The sequence below is a fragment of the Cebus imitator genome, unplaced genomic scaffold (assembly GCF_001604975.1).
Source record: "Cebus imitator isolate Cc_AM_T3 unplaced genomic scaffold, Cebus_imitator-1.0 Scaffold786, whole genome shotgun sequence".
Lineage (NCBI taxonomy): Eukaryota > Metazoa > Chordata > Mammalia > Primates > Cebidae > Cebus > Cebus imitator.
The window spans coordinates 96780-117915 of record NW_016108101.1 but is presented as its reverse complement, the minus strand read 5'-3'; the positions used below and the strand labels follow the sequence as shown (position 1 = coordinate 117915).

General features: G+C 47.4%; 2 protein-coding genes across 2 annotated transcripts; one reads left to right on the top strand and one right to left on the bottom strand.

The window, feature by feature from the left end:
- Nucleotides 1-1137: 1137 nt before the first annotated feature.
- Nucleotides 1138-4110, bottom strand: LOC108297252 (butyrophilin subfamily 3 member A2-like). Its single transcript, XM_017519993.2, is given in 4 exon segments — nucleotides 1138-1513; nucleotides 3247-3305; nucleotides 3307-3592; nucleotides 3854-4110. Coding segments are annotated over 4 exon segments (717 nt in total). The 5' UTR covers nucleotides 3939-4110; the 3' UTR covers nucleotides 1138-1226.
- A 6661-nt stretch (nucleotides 4111-10771) lies between these two features.
- On the top strand, nucleotides 10772-20580 carry ERVS71-1 (endogenous retrovirus group S71 member 1, envelope). Its single transcript, XM_017519970.2, has 2 exons — nucleotides 10772-10855; nucleotides 16949-20580. Exon 2 carries the CDS (start codon nucleotides 18153-18155, stop codon nucleotides 19134-19136), a length of 984 nt encoding a protein of 327 aa, XP_017375459.1. The 5' UTR covers nucleotides 10772-10855; nucleotides 16949-18152; the 3' UTR covers nucleotides 19137-20580.
- Nucleotides 20581-21136: the final 556 nt, after the last annotated feature.

The window sequence follows — 21136 nt, the reverse complement described above, 5'->3', positions numbered from 1 at the left end:
CAGCTGTTTGGGAGCTAAGGCAGGAGGATCTCTTGAACCCAGGAAGAGAGGCTGCAGTAAGCCGAGGTTGCACCATTGCACTCCAGCCTGGGCAATAGACTGAGACTCTGTCTTAAAAAACACACACACACACACACACACACACACTGAAAAACAGAAACGCTTTACGTGGATTATCTCATACAAATGTAAGCTTATCTATCAGATAAATTCCTAGAAGTGGAATTTTCAATCAATAAATATGTAGATTGGATAGATATTGCTATAGAGCCCCCAATAGAGGTCGTACTAATGCACACCAAAAATACAGCAAGTTACGTGAGCAAATGACTGAGAGTTACTGCCTTCCTACATTCCTATGATAATCATGTTATTGGCCAATGCAGTTTTGTTTTGACTTTTGCTAATATTATAAGTGAAAAATGATTTCACATGTTTCCCTAATGTGTGAGAATGAGCACCCTTTTGTGGGTTATTTCCTTTCCTGCTAATTAATAATTCAAGAATTTTATTAAAATTTTTTTTACTAGGATTTTGTTTTATTTTACTTATTCTTTTTTTTTTTTTTTTCGGACAGAGTCTTGCTCTGTCACCCAGGCTAGAGTGCAGTGGTCTGCTCTCCCCTCACTGCAACTTCCCCTCCCGGGCTCAAGTGATTCTTGTGCCTCAGCCCCCAGAGTAGCTGAGATTAGAGGTGCACACCACCACATCTAGCTAATTTTTTGAATTTTACCATTGGTCAGATGGGTCTCAAACTCCTGGCCTCAATTGATCTGCCTGCCTCGGCCTCCCAAAGTGCTGGGATTACAGGCATGCGCCAACATATCTGGCCAAAACTTTTAACTAGGTTTTTAGAATCTCATTCTAACAGAAGGAGATTAGCTCTTTCTAAGTTTGTAAATATATATATATGTATGTGTATGTTTTCCCATTTTGTCGTTTGACTTTACATAAGGAGCTTATCTTAATATTTTTTCCCCAATTCCCATTGCCTGTTGTACTTTCTCGCAGACAGGAAATGTTCAGTAAATGTTTGTGTCATGAACAGCTTTGTGGAGGAAGGAAGCTCCCCTGGAGCAGACAGGAGCCTCCAGGTCCCTGCTTTGGGCCTCATATGCAGTGCAGAGACCCAGGTCAACTCCAGAGACTCACACAGTAGAAACTCACACATCCCCCTTCATTCAACTGCCACAGCTCAGCTCAGTAAAGCTGAGGCCAAGCAGGCACTAACCCGCGATGGAAATGCTGGCTATCTTTTCCAGGCCGAGGAGGGAATTTCTGATGATGCAGGACACCCGCTCCCCAGAGCTGCCTCTCATGGTCACAGATCCTGCTACTGCATACAGACCCGCTCCGTCCGCAACCACAGGTGCTTCCACAGCCGGGATGTTCTGTCCCTTGGCATCGCTCCACTGTATTTGGGGCTGGGGGTACCAGCTAGTGGACCTGCACTCCAGACGGATCCCTCCAGCGTCATAACTCTTCATGTCAATGTGAAGATCAGAACCCAGTGCTGTGGAAGGATAAATCAGCCTAAATTCTGGAGAGCTCCTGTATCAGGGAGGGTCTTGATGGGAATCAATGGCAGACTCAGATCTGGTAACTCAAGGAAGATTTCATTCAGGAGCTATTTACAAAAGTTTGGTCATGTTGAGGGGAAAACTAAATGGGATAGTGCTATATCCCAGGGTCAGTAACAGTGGGGCTATTCCCACTGACCCCAATTACCAGAGGGAGGAAGAGGGGGAGTTGTTTGGATTACGTAAAAGAAGAGATTCATTCATTGAGGACATTCTTGAGAGGAGCTGTGACCTTCAGCAAGGCAATGGAGCCAACCTGAGGGTACCTTGCAGGAAGGAAGCCAGGGAATAAACACCCAGATTTCCTTCCTCCTCTTCTGTTCCTCTTATGATTGTCTGCTATAGATCCCCTTAAACCAAACCCAACCAGAAACCAAGGGCAAGGGATTGCACTGAGAAATAGAAAGGCCATGATAACATCTGGAAACGGACACTGGGTCTCCCTGTCCTCCTATTGAACAAAAGCAATTTCACAGAATGCTAGCATCAGACCATGGCACTTTGTGACTATGATGGATCGTGGGAAAAACAAGAGACCACCCACATCATGCGTGGGTGCAGAGAAAAACATGAACATTGTCCAAACCACAGCAACGACCAAACATCCCCAGCGGCAGTGAGGAACTGCTGCCCCTTCATCAATTGCAGCTTTAGTCTCACCCTAGTCTCCTTCCTCCTAGATAAGATTGATTAAGGCTCCCACTCACAGAATTAACCTGCCATGCCTTCCTGATGGCATCTCATCCAGAGCGGAGGACTAAGTCTATAAATCCTCCCCCAGGTCCCCTAACACGAGCCCAATTGTATACTAAGTCTGCTCTAACACCTTCTTACTGAGCCCCGCCACAGCTCCCTGTGATGTGTGTTCTTCCTCAATGCAACGAGTGAGAAATATATCGACCAGGCACAGTGGCTCACGCCTGTAATCCCAGCACTTTGGGAAGCCTAGGTGTGCGAACCATAAGGTCAGGAGTTTGAGACCAGCCTGACCAACATGGTGAAACCCCATCTCTACTAAAAATTCAAAAATTAGCCAGGCGTGGTGGCACACGCCTGCAATCCCAGCTACTCGGGAGGCTGAGGCAGGAGAATTGCTTGAACCTCAGAGGCAGAGGCTGCAGCGAGCTGAGATCACACCATTGTACTCCAGCCTGGGTGACAGAGCAAGACTCCATCTCAAAAGAAAAAATAAATAAATAAAAGGAAAAAGAAACGGTTTGTTTTACTCTAGGAATATTCTTGTGGGTGACTGACTGGAAAACACTGGCAGCAGATGCAGTCCCTATGGTACCTCCCAGGCCCATGGTACTGTGCACTTGGTGACACAACAGGAGCTGTCTGTTACTCAATTAGACCAAAATGACTGTGTACCAGTCACTGACACAACGATTTCTTATGCTTCCTATCCCTCCTCCTTCATGTCCCTTATGTCTCTGGTGGCCAGAGGAAGGGAGTTCTTTACTTGAGCATGTAGGGCACAGCAGGAATTCTTCCTAAAGGAGAACCTGTGTCCTACTCAAGGGGCTCAGAGAGGCTAAGTTGGAAGGCAGCACAGGCAATTGCTAGTGAGCAGCCAGGGGTGTCTGCAGTGCTTCTGGAAGAGCAACTCGGAATTTCTTCTAGATCCTATGGAGAAATGTTCTCAGAAGAAAACCCAGAGGCTCACCTGCAACCTTCAGCTCCACCAGGGCTTTTTCACAGAAGTCACTGTCTTGGAAATAACAAGTACTTTCCACTGTCAGAGGCTGTGACGTTGTGTATTCGGAGAGCAGCCTTCCCTGCAGCGATGCCATCCCGGAGAATCGAAGTTCTCCCTCGATGCTCTGTGCTCTGCCTGTCTTCCACTTCCTTTCCATCTGCATACACACTCACCACCTGCCTGAGGCTGGAACTCACCCACCTCAGCTCCATGGTCTCTGCACTCCTGGTCGGGACCAGGTGACAGGGCAGATCAGCGTCTTCACCCACCATGGCCAGGATGGGCCCAGGGGGTCCAAGCACAGCAAACTGAGCTGTCGGCACAAGGGGGAGGCTCCGTCAGAGGGTGCTGGGGTTGGGGTCATGAGAGGACGGGTGCTTCTCCGACAGGGAAGGTGAGATACAGAGACCCTAGAGGGGAACATGATCCTAAGAGAAGCACCATTTGTCTCTTAGTGACATATGAACCCTCAGGTTGGCATGGACTTCAGGTATGGGAAGGACTCAAAAGTCCTATGAGAACACTAATAGGTAACTGTCTACTTCAGAAACATAAATGTGAAATCGTTTCCTACCTGAGCAAGGAGTGAGCAGCTGGACCAAGAGGAGGCAGACATGAAAGCTGAGCAGAAGAAAGGCCAGGGAACTTGCCATTTCCATCCGTGCTGCGTATCAGGAGACACCAGCCGGTGTGGGTCAGACACTATGATCTGGAAGAAGCTATGGAATTCTTCATGGAAACCTCCACTTCCCCACAGCTAATCAAATATGGTGACTGAAGAAAATCTTACCTCTGCAAAAGATTTCTGTCCTTGAGTGTCTTTACCTTTGAGTTCCAACATAGAAAATCATGTGTAAAAACAACATCTGTTATCTGATCAGGAAATTTCTGATTCTACTGCATTAAAATATTTAAATATTCAGAATCCTATCACTTCCCCTGCCAGGTCCAAGCCCCCATCATCCTCTGATTCATGAAGGACCCTTTTCACTGTATTCCCTGGTTCCCCCGTCTTCACCTCTTTGGGTGTCCAACACTATGGACTCCACAAGGGTCCAACTCTTGGACATTACAATGGTCAACTCATGGCCTGGAGGCTCCTGGTGGGATCCAGGCAGACTGCCTAGGGGAGTCTCTGAAGTCAGTCAGAAGCTGAACCCACGACATTTAATCACAAAGATATTGATTAGGAGAGCTTTGAATAAGACCAGGCCTTACTCATCTTTTCTTTCTTCCGTTCAGAAAGTTATTCAACAAATATTTACTGAGCACTCACAATGGGCTGGACCCACCATGGTAGGGACACAAAAAAGGTAGACAATAGGTAAAGCTCTTCAAGTCACAAGCTTGATGATCTCTGTCATGGGACAAAACCATTTAAATTTTAGTTACTCAAAAATATCAATTATGAAACTTAGAATGTGCACAATTGGTCCAGCAATTCCACTTCCTGATGTCCATGCCAGCAAAGTACTTGCATGGGTGCAGCGAGAAGCCTCTGTGCGAATGACACTGCAGCACTATTTTTAATATAAAAGTGGTAACCAGCTGAGCCAGCCACCCAGCAGAAACTGCTTAGAGGAGTGATGACTCATCCCTTAGAGGGAATTCAGGGCAGCAGGTAACAAGAGTTGATTTATTGTTATGAGCCTGGATAACGGAGACACCTTGCCGAACTATACTAATGATTCAATTGAAAAACAAAAGCAAAGCTGTACATTTCTGCATAACTATATATGTAAATGCCTGAAAATGTTTAAAAGTATGCGTGCTGAATTGAAGATCAGAGGTTAGTGAGTGAAAGGACACTTTGGCCTTTAGCTCCCTTTACTTTTAAAATTATTGGAGGCTGGGCGCGGCTGCTCAAGCCTGTAATCCCAGCACTTTGGGAGGCCGAGGCGGGTGGATCACGAGGTCAAGAGATCGAGACCATCCTGGTCAACATGGTGAAACCCCGTCTCTACTAAAAATACAAAAAATTAGCTGGGCATGGTGGTGCGTGCCTGTAATCCCAGCTACTCAGGAGGCTGAGGCATGAGAATTGCCTGAACCCAGGAGGCGGAGGTTGCAGTGAGCTGAGATCGCGCCATTGCACTCCAGCCTGGGTAACATGAGTGAAACTCCGTCTCAAAAAAATAAAATAAAATAAAATAAAATAAAATTATTGGAAAGCTTTAAATTAAACTTTTATGTATTAGTTAATGATTAATAATTATTATGAGTTATAGTAGTGACGGGCATATTAGCTGCTCAGTAAATACTAACTCCTTAACAGTTTCTCCCAAAACAAAGGAGCTTGAGGCCTGCAGCTGTAACACCTGCTGCTGTGGGTCTGGGGATGGCCTCTGAGAACAAGGGCTGCAGAGGGAGGAGGGGCGGGAGGAACAGGAAGCAAGGGAACAGGGTTCTGTGCAGTGGCCGTCCCCACCCCTGCCTGGATCTTGCACCCACCCAGACTAAACATTGCATTTCACGTCTTCTGCTCCTCAAAGCTGCTCTTTATGCTCCTAGAGAAGAAGGGTATTATTATTATTAGCCTCTAAGCTAAAAATTTCTCTGTTGTCCTCAGAGGGAGAACTTTTCATTTATTTTTTAGGTTATTTATTATTCATTTTTTCTACTATAGACAATTTTGGCAATGAAAAAATATGTAAAGGAATAAAACTTAAATACTCTGTAGGTATAATCATATACTTTGCTAGTAGAAGTGGAAATGTTTCTGGAAGCATTTTGGCCACATACACATGGCAAGGGCCTTTAAAATATATCGTTTGCCCCCAAAATTCTAATTGCAAAAGTTAGTGTTGAAGAAAAAAATTTAGAGATTGATGCAAGTATTTATGGTTAAGGCTATTCAATCTAGTAAAATCTGCAGTAACAAAATATAGAAACAGAAATATCCAAAATAAAGAGTTTAGAAAATAATTGTTTTTTGTTTGTTTGTTTGTTCTTTTTCTTCTTTAGGGATGGCTTTCTGAGCCAGAGTAGGCTCAGAGAGACTCCCACTAATTACATATTCATACAATGTAGTAGTTTGTATCCATGGGAAAGCATGCTTTAGGTTTTGCGGAAAGGATTAATGGAAAGATAACTAGACACTATCCCTAAAAGATACCCAAAAGTGTTTAATGTAAGGACCTAGTATTATTAAAATTATAAATAATCTCACTTAATTAAAATTATGATTCCTAATGGCTACATGGAACACGTTTTATGACTGAATCATGCATTGTTTGTCTATTCCCCACCTGTTGTGTATGTATGTTCGTTCAGATTTTACTAAATTATAAATACTTCTGTAATAAACACATTTACATATAAATCTATAAGGCACATCTTTTTTTTCTTCTTCTTCAGAATCTCTTAGAATAGATGCCTTGAGCTGGTCGGGATGGCTCACGTAATCCCAGCACTTTGGGAGGCTGAAGCGGGTGGATCACCTGAGTTCGGGAGTTCGAGATCAGCCTGACCAACATGGAGAAACCCCTGTCTCTACTAAAAATACAAAATTAGCCAGGCGTGATGGCACAGGCCTGTCATCCCAGCTACTCCGGAGGCTGAGGCAGGAGAATTACTTGAACCTGGGAGGCAGAGGTTTTAGTGAGCTAAGATTGCATCACTTCACTCCAGCCTGGGCAACAAGAGTGAAACTCCACCTCAAAAAAAAAAAAAAAAAAAAAAAGCAGAACAGATTTTAAGTCTTTTTTTTTCTTTTTGCCCTTTTCTGACCACAATACATTAAAAACATGCAGTTGGAATATTTCTTCATTCATGCTGTCTTCCTCTCCTTCCACTAAATCCCAATCTCTGCAGGTCCTTATTCTTTGCAATACTTCTGTCTTCCCACATGCCCATATGTGCATTTGCTGCTGTGCACATGTACACACACACACACACACACACACACAGAGGCTCCGCACCCCTTTCTCTGGGCGAGTGCTCTCCTGCCTGCCCACTCACCACGCGGAGATTCAGCCCCACTCCTCCCAGACGTTGTAGCCCAGGCTCTCATCAATTTCCTGTACTTACTCCTTGGTATTCTCATCGGAGAATCAGAGAATAAAGATGGACAATCAATAATTCTCCATTCTTTCTAATTTGGCTTGGTCTCCCATCTGGAAGAAACAAAAAAGAGAAAGCGAATATTGTCTTCTCACCATGAGAAACACTAACAGAGGCTCTGTTTGGAAGAATTACTGTTTTGACTGGCTAAGAGGCAGTATTTCTCATCAGTTGCTGGGCAGAAACCACTGAGGAAGGGCCTGTGCTTCTCCCAGAAATCCTTCAAAGGGAAGGCCAAAATAGCTGGGAGCGTGAGGGTGCATTCTCCCTAATTTCTTCTTCTTTTTGCCTAGAACATGGACTTTGGACCTGGAGGTGCAGTACCCACCCTGGGACCATGAGGCAACCTTGAGGTTGGAAGCCTCACACTGGGACAGCAGAGAATGAAGACAGAAGCAGGCTGGGGCATGGATGACATCTCTGAGGTGCCAGATCAGCCTTGGACTGTCACCAGCCAAATTTATTTCAAAACAATTTTTTCTTTTTAAAAATTTTATCATATATTAATAATCAAGGTAAATTTCTAAATAAGTTTATTTTCTGTGAAAGGAAAATAAACCCTTGTTCTGTTTAAGCCAGTAGTACTTCTGGTCTATGTTATCAACAGAAAAATACAATGTTTTCCTTCTCCCTTCCCCCTCCCCAACAGTTTAAAACTTCTAAACTGTATAGCAAAGGTAAAAGAATTTTCAGTAAATTCCAATATACCTACCATGTAGATTGTACAATTAATATTTTACTTTCTTACTTTATTATAATCCACCCTTCTGTTCATCCCTATCCATCCATCAGTCTTTATTTATTTATTCATTTGTTTATTTTTAAATTCACAGTCTATCAGGAGCTGTGCTGCTTGAAATTGTATCAGTAAGATTGAACATCCCCACCTTTGCCTGGAGGATCCAAGTCACTTTGACACAAAGAAGCAGCCAAGGTGCTAAGCTTCAGATTAGGAGTTCTGAGCCCAGCTCTTCATCTCTCTGACCTTTAAGTCCATTTCTCACTCAATGTCTTTGTTTCTTCAGCTATGGGTAGGGATGCCACCTGCTTCTTAAGGTATTTGGGGAAGACCTGGCACAGCACCTACACATACTAACCCTTAATGAATGTCATCAAACCATTATGAAAGGTTTGGCTATGATCCCTCTGCTGACGACTGCCAAATCTACCTCTCCAGGAGATGCTATCAGCTGGTGCCTGTTGTGGAGTGGAGTTTTAGTTTGAAGGTGAAGAGAAAATCTTTTTAAGAATTGGCATGAGAAAATGTATACATTGGAAATGGCAGTGGGATGGGTGCCAGGGAGGATGGGAAGTAGGGGTGCCATTTACATTGTATTCTGTGGAATGATGACGGCTATTATTACACAATATAGCCAATCCTCATTGGAGAATCAGAGAGTAGAAGACAAGGAGACCAGGAAGAAAGCTACTGTGACACTCCAGTCAAGAAACTGATGGGGCCTTAGGATTGGAGGAGCGGGGAAAGGATTGATTACTACTCTTAATAAAAGCTTATACTTATATAGAACCTACCATGATGAGGCACCTGAGCTCCAGAGAAGTTAAATAGCTCCCCCAGGGTCATAAAGTGGTTTCTGTCTCAGCTGAGCTTTGAGCTTTGAGGCTGTTTTGCTCCAGAGTCTGTGCTCTAGCCACGAAGCCGGACTCGTCGAAAGAAAATGCAAATAGCAGGACTGGATATTAGTCAGTTGTGGGGGATAAGAAAGAGCTAGAGAAGTTGAAATGCCTACTGGGTAGTGTCATTCACTCAGATAAAGACAGGGAGACAGGGTTGATGGGAGTTTAGTTTTGGACACACTGATTGTGAGAAGCCTCTGGGACCTCTGGTGGGCATTGAGTTCAGGGAGTAGGAAGTGCTTGAGACAGAAATGCAGGAGCCAGCGGGGTCTGCTTAGGGGCTAGAGCTCTGAAAACAGATTTGGCCCCACAGGGACCATGTGTGGTATAAAAGGGAGCCAAAGGCCAGGTGTGGTGGCTCACACCTGTAATCCCAGCACTTTGGGAGGTGGAGGCGGAGGTGGATGGATCACTTGTGGTCAGGAGTTCGAGACCAGCCTGGCCAAAAAGATGAAACCCTCTCTTTTCTAAAAATACAAAAAGTAGCTGCGTATGGTAAGCTGAGATCATGCCACTGCACTCCAGCCTGGGTGACAGAGCAAGACTGTCTCAAAAAAAAAAAAAAAAAAAAAGGAGTTGGGGGAGCCCCAGGCCAAAGCATAAAGTAACATCAGCAATTATGAACCAAGTAGAGCAAGAATTCTGAACAGGAGTGCCCAGGAATAGGGAAGGACCAAAGAGGGCACTGAGGATTGATGAGACAGTTGGCAAAGAGGCAGGAAGAATTACTCAGGTCTATGAAAAAAGGATAGTAATGTGATACCCTGCTTTTTGCCAGCTAAAACTAACAACTAACTCTCCTTTTCCTGGCTAAAAGTCGTTCAGGCTTTATGTTAGCTTCTTGAGCCGGACAGACGCCATCTTGTCTTCCTCATTTTGGTAACCTTCTCCCCACTAAGTATGTAACTATAGTATAAAGCAAGGTCAGACTGACTCTGGGCACCCAGGAATGCCTGTTTTTTAAAAAACGTTCCATGACGAGCCATTTATTTATTTATATACATATATATTTTTTCTGAGACGGAGTCTTGCTCTGTTGCCCAGGCTGGAGGGCAGTGGCGCGACCTTGGCTCACCGCAACCTCCGCCTCCTGGGTTCAAGCAATTCTCAGGCCTCCGCCTCCAGAGTAGCTGGGACTACAGGCACCTGTCACCACACCCGGCTAATTTTTGTATTTTTAGTAGAGACGGGTTTCACCATCTTGGTCTGGTTGGTCTCAAACTCCTGACCTCAGGTGACCTGCCTGCCTCAGCCACCCAAAGTGCTGGGATTACAGGCATGAGCCACCACACCTGCCCCAGGAATGCCTTTGTTGATAAGAGGCTAAGTGGTATCAGCAGAGCCTGGAAATACAGCTGCGGTGAGCGCCCCAGCCTGCCTTTTTTGTAAGTTGTATGTCTTCCATGACAGCTGCACTCCTCACACCTGGCACTGTTTTATTTCTTATGTATCAGTTTTTTCTTTTTAATTTTTTGCTACTCTGCCTTTGTGAAAACTTTGTTTTAGCTAGGTTCCCCCCCTTCCTGTTAAAACTAGTGTATAAAAGACCACCTAAGTTTTTCTTCAGGGCCGAGGGAATTTTGGGCGTTAGCCACTCTCAGTCGCCAGCTTAATAAAGGACGCATAATTAATTCTCAAAGTGTGGTGCATTCCTTGACTCGCTTGGGAACAACATTTGGAGGCCCAGCGAGATTTACGGTCGCCAACGGGCGCGACCAGTCTCGTTTGGTCTTCCCCAGATGAGCTGCGGCCTATAGGGGGCGCCCGCTGAGACGTTCCAGGGCCCCGTGGCCCACGGAGTCCGGAAGGGAAGGGATCGACCGCCGCTGTGCCCACCAAATCTGGCTCCTGAGTCCTCTGTCTCTGCTCCTGGAAGGTAAGTCAGGCCTAATCTGGTTATTCTTGGAAGTACAGAAATCATCCAATTACCGGGATGCCGGAATTGACTACGGTGATTCCCGCGACCCTGGACTCTGAGTGCCCCAGAGTCACTGGTCCTGGTTCCGGGTTCTGGACCGGGGGGAGAGTCCTGGTTCCGGGTTCCGGACTCCGGGGGGGAAGAGTCCTGGTTCCGGGGTCTGGACTCCGTGGGGGGAGAGTCCTGGTTCCGGGGTCCGGACTCCGGGGGGAGAGTCCTGGTTCCGGGGTCCGGACTTCGGGGGGGGGAGAGTCCTGGTTCCGGGTTCCGGACTCCGGGGGGCAGACTCCTGGTTCTGGGTTCCGGACTCCAGGGGGGAAAGTCCTGGTTCCGGTGTCAGGACTCCGGGGGGAGAGTCCTGGTTCCGGGTCAGGACTCTCGGGGGAGAGTCCTGGTCCTGGTTTCTGGGTTCTGTTAGCTGTGCTGACACTTCAGTACATTGGTGAGCAGAGTATTGGTTTCTATTAGGGAGTGTCTCTCTCTCTGTCTCTCCTTTTCCTTCTTATTTAAATTAGAGGACTCTGTCCTAAAAATAGAAATAAAATGTGCAATAAACTCTGTGTAAATGGTGAGTGCATGTGTGAGTGAATAGGGAGTTCAAGGGCCTTCCCTTGAAATTCCAATTTGTAGCCCCACAGCGAAAGCCATGGGGCTCGACTGGACTATTTTTCTGCGGTTCCGTGGTCATCTCATAAGGCTTATGGCAGCGAGCTCAGCTCAGTCCCGCCGGGGCTTTGTACCGGACTGCCTATGCTAAGAGAGGCCCGATGTCCCCGTCAGGGGAGCGGCCAGAGGAGCATCTAAGTGGCCCCAACACAAGATTTTTCTGTTTGTCCAAACCGTCATAATTGCTTGTATGTCCCCGTGTCTACTGTCTGCGTAAGACTGTATGTCTGGCTGCCGTTACTGCCCAAGTCGGCTAGGAAAAACCAGCCTGACTAACACGGTGAAACCCCGTCTTTAAAAAAAAAAAAGAAAAAAAAGAAAAAACTTCTTGTCTGAGGAGGTAAAATCCCTCATTTGCCGGTTGGGCTGGCCAACGCAGTCCTGCCTTTTCTGTCAAACACAAATCAGGTGTTGTTATGGAGAAAATTGTGACACGCGTTCACCAGACCGTGATTTGCGGCACCACACGGATTGCTGGCGCCTGGGCTGTCACCTCCCACGCCCCAACGACTGGGTGCATCGCTCTCTTTTTCTCAGAACAGTGGTGGATTCACAATAGCCATCCTGCAGATCTTGCCCACCTGTTCTGTCACTCCATCGCTTTCCAGTACCCTTAGACAGAACTCAGTACAGAGAAACCTATACCTCTAACAGTCTAATTCTTCTGCAGTCATATTATTCCCCACTGTGGTTGGTCTCTGATCTTCAGGAGACTTCGGGTGGCCCTTTTCCTCCACATCCCCGTCCTTTACCCTGATTGTCTCAATTTCGTGTGTCTCAGCGAGTCCAGGACTTGGCTTTGTTGTCTTTCCTTAAACCTTTAAGAGAAACGGCCGAATTTGAACACTCTGCTTTTAAAACGTGGAGACATCTGAGGTGTCTCGGATATAAGCATAGGGGCAGACTACCCAGAGCATGTAAACTGGGGACTTTTCAGCCTGGGTGTTCTGCCTCCCCCGCATTCTGTTCTGTCTCCCGAAGAACACCAAAGCAGCGGCGCTCGCTGGAATTCAAAAGTGCAGTTTTTTCTCGCGTAAGTCAGTAAGGCAGAGTCTATCAGGTGAGGCCAGCAGACACCACCCCCAGAGCCTTTGGCTCCTTGCGGGCTGGGAACTGCCTAGCACCTGGAGCTAAGACTACAGCCGCGCTGGAGAAAAACAGCCGGGAGGGGCGAGGTACAGGCCCAGTCCCAGGCAGCCGTGCAGAGCCCCCCTAGACTATTAGCCTTCTCCCAGTAATTCAGAGTCTGAAAATACTAAGTGTTGTGGCAAGAAATAGCGGCTGGAGCCCTTTTCTTGTTTCTCCTGGTTATAATCTTCCTGTTTTTCCGATTCTCCACGCCTCCAGGTCGTGAATACTTTTGCCCGTGCTGGGTCTGACATTTTGGTTTAGAATCCTGTTAAGTATTTGTGCTCACAATGGGAAATTCTTCCTCCCGGCCCCAGTCACTGAGCCCCCTGCAGTCTACGCTAAAGAACTTTTCTCTAGGCTTCTCAGAGAACTACGGAGTCCACCTTAAGAAAGGCAAACTCCGGACTCTGGAGTGGCCGAAACTTAAAACCAGGTGGCCTCCGGCTCGTTAAACCCCTCAACAGTTAAAGCTGTGTGGCAGGTTGTTACCGGAAAGCTCGTGCACCCTGATCGGTTTCCCTATATTGATCAATGGCTTAATTTGGTTCGGAACCCTCCCCGTGGCTCCGACCTTAGGCTGTTCATGACCCCATCTCTAAGGTTCTTCTGAAAAAGTCCCCTCCTGGCCCCAACTGGTTGCTCTAGTGGCCTCTTCGGCCCCCCTGTATTGCCCCCCCTGAGGCAGAGGGAAGCCCTTTACACCCGTTACCACCACCTTATAATCAAGGACGCAGCACAATCTCTCCAACGACACCTCCGGCGCCTACCCTCCCCCACCCCACCCCGAGCTGGTGTCTCAGGCGGTTTCTCTGCCCACTACCCCAAGGTTGTGCCCCCGTTAGGGGAAGCTACTCCACTCTTCCCCTTGAGGCAGACGCCACCCTTGCCAGGCAGTGAGCGTTCTGCTGCTCCGTTTTTAGTTTATGTTCTGTTTTCCACCTCTGACCTGTACAATTGGAGAGCTCAAAATCCCCTTTTCTGAAAAGCCCCCGGTCCTAACTGTGCTAATGGAATCTGTACTTCAGACTTATAGGCCCACCTGGGACGACTGTCAACAGCTCCTTCTTACCCTTTTCACCTCTGAAGAGAGGGAAAGGATTAAAAGGGAAGTCAGAAACCATTTCCTTAGTTCAGAAGGGAAGCCTAGGGAGGAAGTCCTAAACCTCCTTGAGGTTTTTCCTTCTACCCGACCTGAGTGGGACCCTAACACCTGGGGGAGGGGGGGAGGAGGGCTTTGGAAAATTTCCACCAGTATCTCCTTGTCGGTATTAAAGGAGCCACCAGAAAACCCACGAACTTGTCTAAGACCACAGAAGTGGTTCAGAGGGCTGATGAGTCACCTGGAGCGTTCTTAGATCATCTCCAGGAGGACTGTCAAATTTACACCCCGTTTGATCCAGCGGCTCCTAAAAATAGCCGTGCTGTATATTTGGCATTTGTGGCCAGACATTCAGAAAAAGTTACAAAAGTTACAGGGTTTTGCTGGAATGAACATCACTCAGCTTTTAGAAGTAGCCCAAAAGGCTTTTGGTAACCGAGAAACTGAAAAGGAAAAGCAGGCAGCTCAAGCCGCTGACAGGACAACCGACAGGGCAGGGAAAAGGCAAGCAAAAGTTATAGTGGCCGCCCTCCGGGAAGCAAAAAAGGAGGAACTCCCATCACAAAGCACCAGCCAGAGGACTCCGGACCCCGCCAGAAAATCCAGAAAGGTGAACAGGCTGCCCTACAAAGGGACCAGTGTGCCTTCTGTAAACAGACAAGGCACTGGAAGGACAAATGTCCTTTAAAGCCAGAAAAGAAAAGAGAACAAAAAAAGAGTCCTCACCCTCCCCACAGGAGAGGAATCTGATGATTGATGGGACCGGGGCTCCTTTTCACTCAGCCCCCGGGAGCCCATGGTTACTGCAACTGTGGGGGGCCAGCCTGTACGCTTTTTAATCAATACTGGAGCTGAACATTCTGTACTACAGACACCCTTGGGGAGTGTTTCTAACAAGAAAATGACTGTACAGGGGACTACTGGAGCTATTCAAGAATATCCTGTCACCCACTCACGTGAAGTTCATTTAGGCCAAAAGAGAGTAACCCATTCATTTCTAGTAGTTCCAGAGTGCCCCCTCCCTCTTCTTTGGCGAGACCTGCTCCACAAGCTGCAGACCTCCTCTCCTTGTCGGCTCAGCAAACTCAAGTTAGGAGACACAGAGCCCCCTCCTGCTCAGCTCCTGCTGACCACTCCTTTGTCAGAAGAGTCTCTTTTAGTCTCATCATCACTCCCAAAAGAAAACCAAATTAGCCCTCTCCTACTGGATCTACAAGCTCTTTTCCCCCGGGTTCGGGCAGAATCAAACCCCCCAGTACTGGCAAACACCATCCACCGGTGATTGTAGAACTTCAGGCTGATGCCCTGCCTGTTTGGGTCAGACAATATCCTATAAACCACCGGGCTAGAGAAGGAATCAGCCCCCATATTCAATGGCTATTGCAAGCAAATATAATTACTCCTTGTCAGTCTGCTTGGAACACTCTATCTGTGTGATTTCAAAAACCTGGGACAAATGATTACCGATCTGTACAGGACTTGTGGGAAGTTAACAAACAGACAGTCACAGTCCAGTCAGCTTTCCCTAACCCCTATATACTGCTCAGCTTGCTCCCACCAGAACATACCGTGTACACTGTCCTGGACTTAAAAGATGCTTTCTCTGCCATTCCTTTGGCCCCTAAGAGCCACCCCATTTTTGCTTTTGAATAGACAGACCCTGGCTTGGGAGACACAACCCAATTAACTTGGACTTGGTTGCCCCAATGTTTGAAAAATTCTCCAACTCTTTTTGGGGAAGCCTTTCAGCAGGACCTTGTGGCATTCCAAGCCAGCCATCCCAACTGCACCCTACTCCAGTATGTGAATGATTTATAATTGGCTACTGAGACTGCTGAAAGCTGTCTGCTACATACTAAGGACCTGCTTTATCCCTTCAGGAGCTTGGATGTCAGGTTTCAGCTAAAAGGGCCCAGCTTTGTCTTTCCAGGTTCTCCTACTTAGGATATGAACTAAAGAAAGGAAAAAGAGCACTCACCAATGCTCCAAAGGAGGCCGTCTTAGGAATCCCCACCCCCACCACCAAGAAACCGGCACGTGAATTCTTGGGGGCTGTGGGATATCATCTCCTGTGGATATCTGGGTTTGCAGAAATTGCCAAGCCTGTGTACACCATTACAGGAGGGAATGGCCTTTTGGTTTGAACTGACAAGGAAGAGCAGGCCTTCCAAAACTTAAAAAAGGCACTGACTGAGGCCCCTGCTTTATCCCTTCCAAACATCCCAAAACCATTTCACTTGTTTATCCATGACAATCAGGGAGTGGCTAAAGGGGTACTCACTCAAACCTTGGGGACATGGCGACGCCCAGTGGCATATTTGTCAAAGAAACTGGACCATGTGGCTTCCAGGTGGCCGAGTTGTCTGCAAGCAGTTGCTGCAACAGCAATCCTAGTTCACAAGGCTGATAAACTCACTCTGGGCCGGAAGGTAACCCTTACAGCACCACATGCTGTAGAAACTGCTACGAGGTGCTCCAGGCAAATGGATGTCTAATGCACGTATCCTACAACATTAGCGTTTACTGTTAGCCTTGCTTAACTTTCTCCCCAACAAGGTGTTTAAATCCAGCCACTCTGCTCCCTGACCCAGACTTTGCCACCCCTATTCATGACTGCCAGGAATGACTAGCAATTACAGAGGCAGGTAGGCCTGATCTCCAGGACACTCCTTTGAAAAAGGTGGATGCCACCTCATTTACAGATGGAAGCAGTTTCCTTGAGCAGGGGGTATGGAAAGGAGGTGCAGCTGTCGTCACGGAGATTGAAGTACTGTGGGCTCAGGCACTGCCAGCTGCTACTTCTGCACAGGAGGCTGAATTATTGCCCTAACTCAAGCCCTCCGATGGGGTAAGGACAAACGCATTAACATCTACACTGATAGCAGATACGCTTTTGCTACTGTAAATGTTCCTGGGACCATCTATCAAGAGGAGGGGCTGCTCACCTTAGCAGGAAAAACTGTCAGAGAAAAAAGATTTTAACCCTGCTCGAGGCTGTCTGGCTCCCCCTACAGGTGGCTGTAATTCATTGCAAAGGACATAAAAAAAAAAATACTACTGTTGTTAGGGGAAACCAGAGGCAGACTGTGCCGCCGGTGAGGCTGCGGTTCTCCCGATTACTCCTTTAACTCCGCTCTGCCAACTCTTTTCCACAGCCTGATTTACCTGACCACCCAACGTACTCTTCTGAAGAAGAAAAGCAGGCATCGGATCTGCAAGCCAGTAAAAATCAGGACGGATGGTGGATCCTTCCAGACTCCTGAATCTTCCTGACCTGGGCCCCTGGAGAAGCTTTGATCAGCCACCTCCACTCTTCCAACCATTTGGGAGAAACAAAGTTGGCCCAACTTTTGAGAAGCCAATTTAAAATCCCACATCTCCAGGACTGAACTAGGCAAGTGGCCTCCCGGTGCACAGCTGTGCACAGGTGATGCCAGGCAAGGCGTGAAGCCTGGATTGGACCATCGTCTCCTAGGATATAGCCCAGGAGAAAGGTGGAAAGTTGACTTCACTGAAGTGAAGCCACACCGGGCAGGGTTTAAGTGCCTCCTGCAGTTGGCAGACACGTTTTCTGGATGGACGGAGGCTTTTGCCACTGTGAATGAGACTGCCACTATGGTAATAAAGTTCTTACTCAATGTAATTATCCTTCACTATGGATTGCCTGTTGCCATTCCACTGATAATGGGCCGGCCTTCACCTCGTCCATAGCTCAGTCAGTCAGCAAGGCATTAAATATTCAGTGGAAGCTCCATTGTGCCTACCGGCCCCAGAGCTCTGGACAAGTAGAACACATGAATTATACCTTAAAAAGTACTCTTACCAAATTAATCCTGGAGACCGGTGAAAATTGGATAAAGCGCCTTCCTTTAGCCCTTCTTAGGGTCAGGTGCACTCCTTACAGGGTGGGATTCACTCCTTTTGAGATTATGTATGGGAGGGCCCCACCTGTTTTGCCTAAATTAAGGAGTACCCAGTTAGAAATATCCCAGGCTAACTTGTTACAGTACTTGCAGTCTCTCCAAGAGGTTTAAGGTATTATCCAGTCACGTGTGGGAGGCACACCCTAATCTGGCTCCTGATCTGACAGGACCCTGCCACCCTTTCTGTCCAGGTGACCTGGTGTATGTCAAAAAGTTCCAGAAGGAGGGTCTGGTCCCTGCTTGGAAAGGACTTCACACCGTCATCCTTACTACACCCACGGCCCTAAAGGCGGACAGTATTCCTGCCTGGATTCATCACTCCCGCATCAAGAAGGCGTACGAGACACAGCAAGAAACATGGGTCCCCAAGCATGGGCCAGGCCCCTTAAAACTCCGTCTGAGTCAGATGCAGCCATCAGACTAGTTCTTTGGGTCTATGTTTCCTGTCTGTTCCTGGTCATTCAGCCCTCAGCCCCCTCCTACTCTTTTCTCCTTACTTCCTTTGCATCGGACAGAGTGCTTGCAAACATCACCTGGAAAGACGGTACCTCCAATGAAGTTTCCTTTTCAATCGATTTGTGTTTTGTTCCCAAAGCCCAGCCGTTCCCTCGAGGACCAGCAAAGTTTGCCCCTGTGGACAGGAGCGGGAATTGTTGACCTTGCTGCAGGATTTGGACACATCGGAAGTGAAAGTGGATGCGGCAGCTTGGAGGGTGCAGAAATGGGACTCCAACAAGTGGATTTCTACCTCTGTCCTGGAGACCACCCTCACACTACCTGCCGGGGTAGTTATAAGTTTTTCTGCCCTTCTTGGTCATGCTTAACTTTGACTACTTACCCGGGAGGGCCGACCTGGTCTCCAATCCTTTCCATAGCCCGAACCTCTCGTCCTGAACTGTGTACCATGGGAGCCTGTAATCCCATAACTATGACTGTTCATAACCCTAACTCTGTTCAATGGCACTACGGTATAACATTGGGACTGCGACTCTATATTGGATGGTTTGATCTTGGAACTACGTTTACCTTTCAGAAGAGGGTCTTGATCCCCTGGAGCCCCCCTAAACCCACAGGTCCTTTAACTGATTTAGGGGACCCTATGTTCCACCCACACGCAGATAAGGTCAGCCCCACTGGCCCAACTGCCCCATTGCCAGTCCAGGCTCCCCAACTCCGACTGCAACCCCAGCACCTCCAACCCAGCTTAATGTCCGTCTTAGGAGGAGTACATCACCTCCTTAATATTACTCAGCCTAAGATGGCCCAAGACTGTTGGTTGTGCCTGAAGGCCAAACCTCCATATTATGTTGGATTGGGAGTTGAGGTTAAGTTAAAGCCTGGTCCTCTTTCGTGTCGTGCCTGTCCTCACTCCGTTACATTAGGGGATGTTTCAGGAAACGTCTCCTGCCTAGTCAGTTAGGGGTACAACCTATCTGCTTCCCCCTTTCCAGGTCACCTGTAATCGGTCTCTGCCTACTTCCCTAACTACTTCAGTCTCCCACCAGGCACCAAATAACACTTGGCTGGCTTGCACCTCAGGCCTCACCCGCTGCATTAATGGGACTGAACCTGGACCCCTCCTGTGCCTGCTAGTTCATGTACTTCCTCAGGTTTATGTCTACAGCAGACAGAGGGACAGCTTCTCAGTGCCCCTCCTGAACTGCACCCCGGAGTGCGCTGAGGTGCCCCTCTCCTAGTCCGCCTTTTGGCTGGCCTCAGTGTGGCTGGGTCAACAGCAATCAGCACAGCAGTACTAGTCTGAGGAGAAACTGGACTGGATTCCCTAACCCAACAAGTAGATGCTGATTTGAGGAATGTCCAGTCAGCCATAACTATACTGCATGCCCAGGTTGATTCCTTAGCTGAAGCAGTCCTCCAAGGCCGCCGCGGCCTGGACCTGGTGTTTCTCTCCCGAGGGGGTTTGTGTGCGGCGTTGGGGGAAAGCTGTTGTTTTTATGCTAACCAGCCTGGAGTCATAAGAGACACTCTTCAAAAGGTTCAAGGAAATTTAGATAGACACCAACAGGAATGAAAAAGTAACACCCCATGATACCAGGGCATGTTTAACTGGAACCCTTGGCCGACTACTTTAATGACTGGAACAGCAGGACCTCTTCTCCTCCTCCTGTTGGGATTAATTTTTGGGCCCTGTCTATTAAATTGGTTTATTAATTTTGTAAAATGGGGCATAGCAGCTGTCAAACATATACGTCTTAGACCCCAGTATAACCCTCTCACTGTAACTGAGCAATCAGTGATTTGATTCCCCAAAACACACAAGTGGGGAATGTGATACCCTGTTTTTTGCCAGCTACAACTAACTCTCCTTTTCCTGACTCAAAGCTGTTAAGGCTTTATGTTAGCTTCTTGAGCTGGACAGACGCCATCTTAGCTTCTTGATTTTAGTAACCTTCTCCCCACTAAGTATGTAACTATAGTATAAAGCAAGGTCAGACTGACTCTGGGCACCCAGGAATGCCTTTGCTGATAAGAGGCTGAGTTAAGTGGTGTCAGCAGAGCCAGGAAACGCAGCTGCAGTGAGCGTCCCAAGCCCCCTTGTCTATAAGTTGTATGTCTTCCATGACAGCTGCACTCCTCACACCTGGCACTGTTTCATTTCTTATGTATCAGTTTTTCTTTCTAACTTTTTGCTTACTCTGCCTTTGTGAAAGCTTTGTTTCAACTAAGTTCCCCCCTTCCTGTTAAAACTAGTGTAAAAAAGACCACCTATCTTTTTCTTTGGGGCCGGGAGAATTTTGGGCGTTAGCCGCTCTTGGTCGCCGGCTTAATGAAGGACTCATAATTCATTCTCAGAGTGTGGCGCATTCCTTGACTCACTCGGGTACAACAGTGTGTATACTGTATTTGATGGCTAGTCATTCTAATTGGCAGAAACAATTTTTATGGCTTGCTGCTAGCCAATAAAATATGGGAAAGCTGATGGGCTGTCCCTTCCATGACTGCATTATTTCGCGTAAGACTGTCTTGCTAACTGACCCACTCTAGAGGCTCTGTCTTCCTAGCTGGCTGCGAAGAGGAAAGCAGCCACTTTAGGAGCGCTACATGACAAGGAGCTGTGGTGACCTCTAGGAGCTCCGAGCAGCCTCCAGCCCCAGCCTGCAGGGAGTTGGGTCCCTCAGTCCTACGACTGTAAAGAAATGAATTCTGTCAGTGACCTGAGTGGTCTGGAAAAAGGATTATCCCGCAGTCAAGACTCCAGATGAGGCAACAGCCTGGCCAGCACCTTGACTTTTGCTTTGTGAAGTTCTGAGCAGAGAAGCCCACTCGGCTCTGCCTGGACTGAAGTGATAAAAGCATACTGTTTTACTTATTAATTTATTTTTAAGGCAGGATCTCGCTCTGTTGCCCAGGCTGGATGCAATGGCACAATCTCGGCTCACTGCCACCTCCACCTCCTGG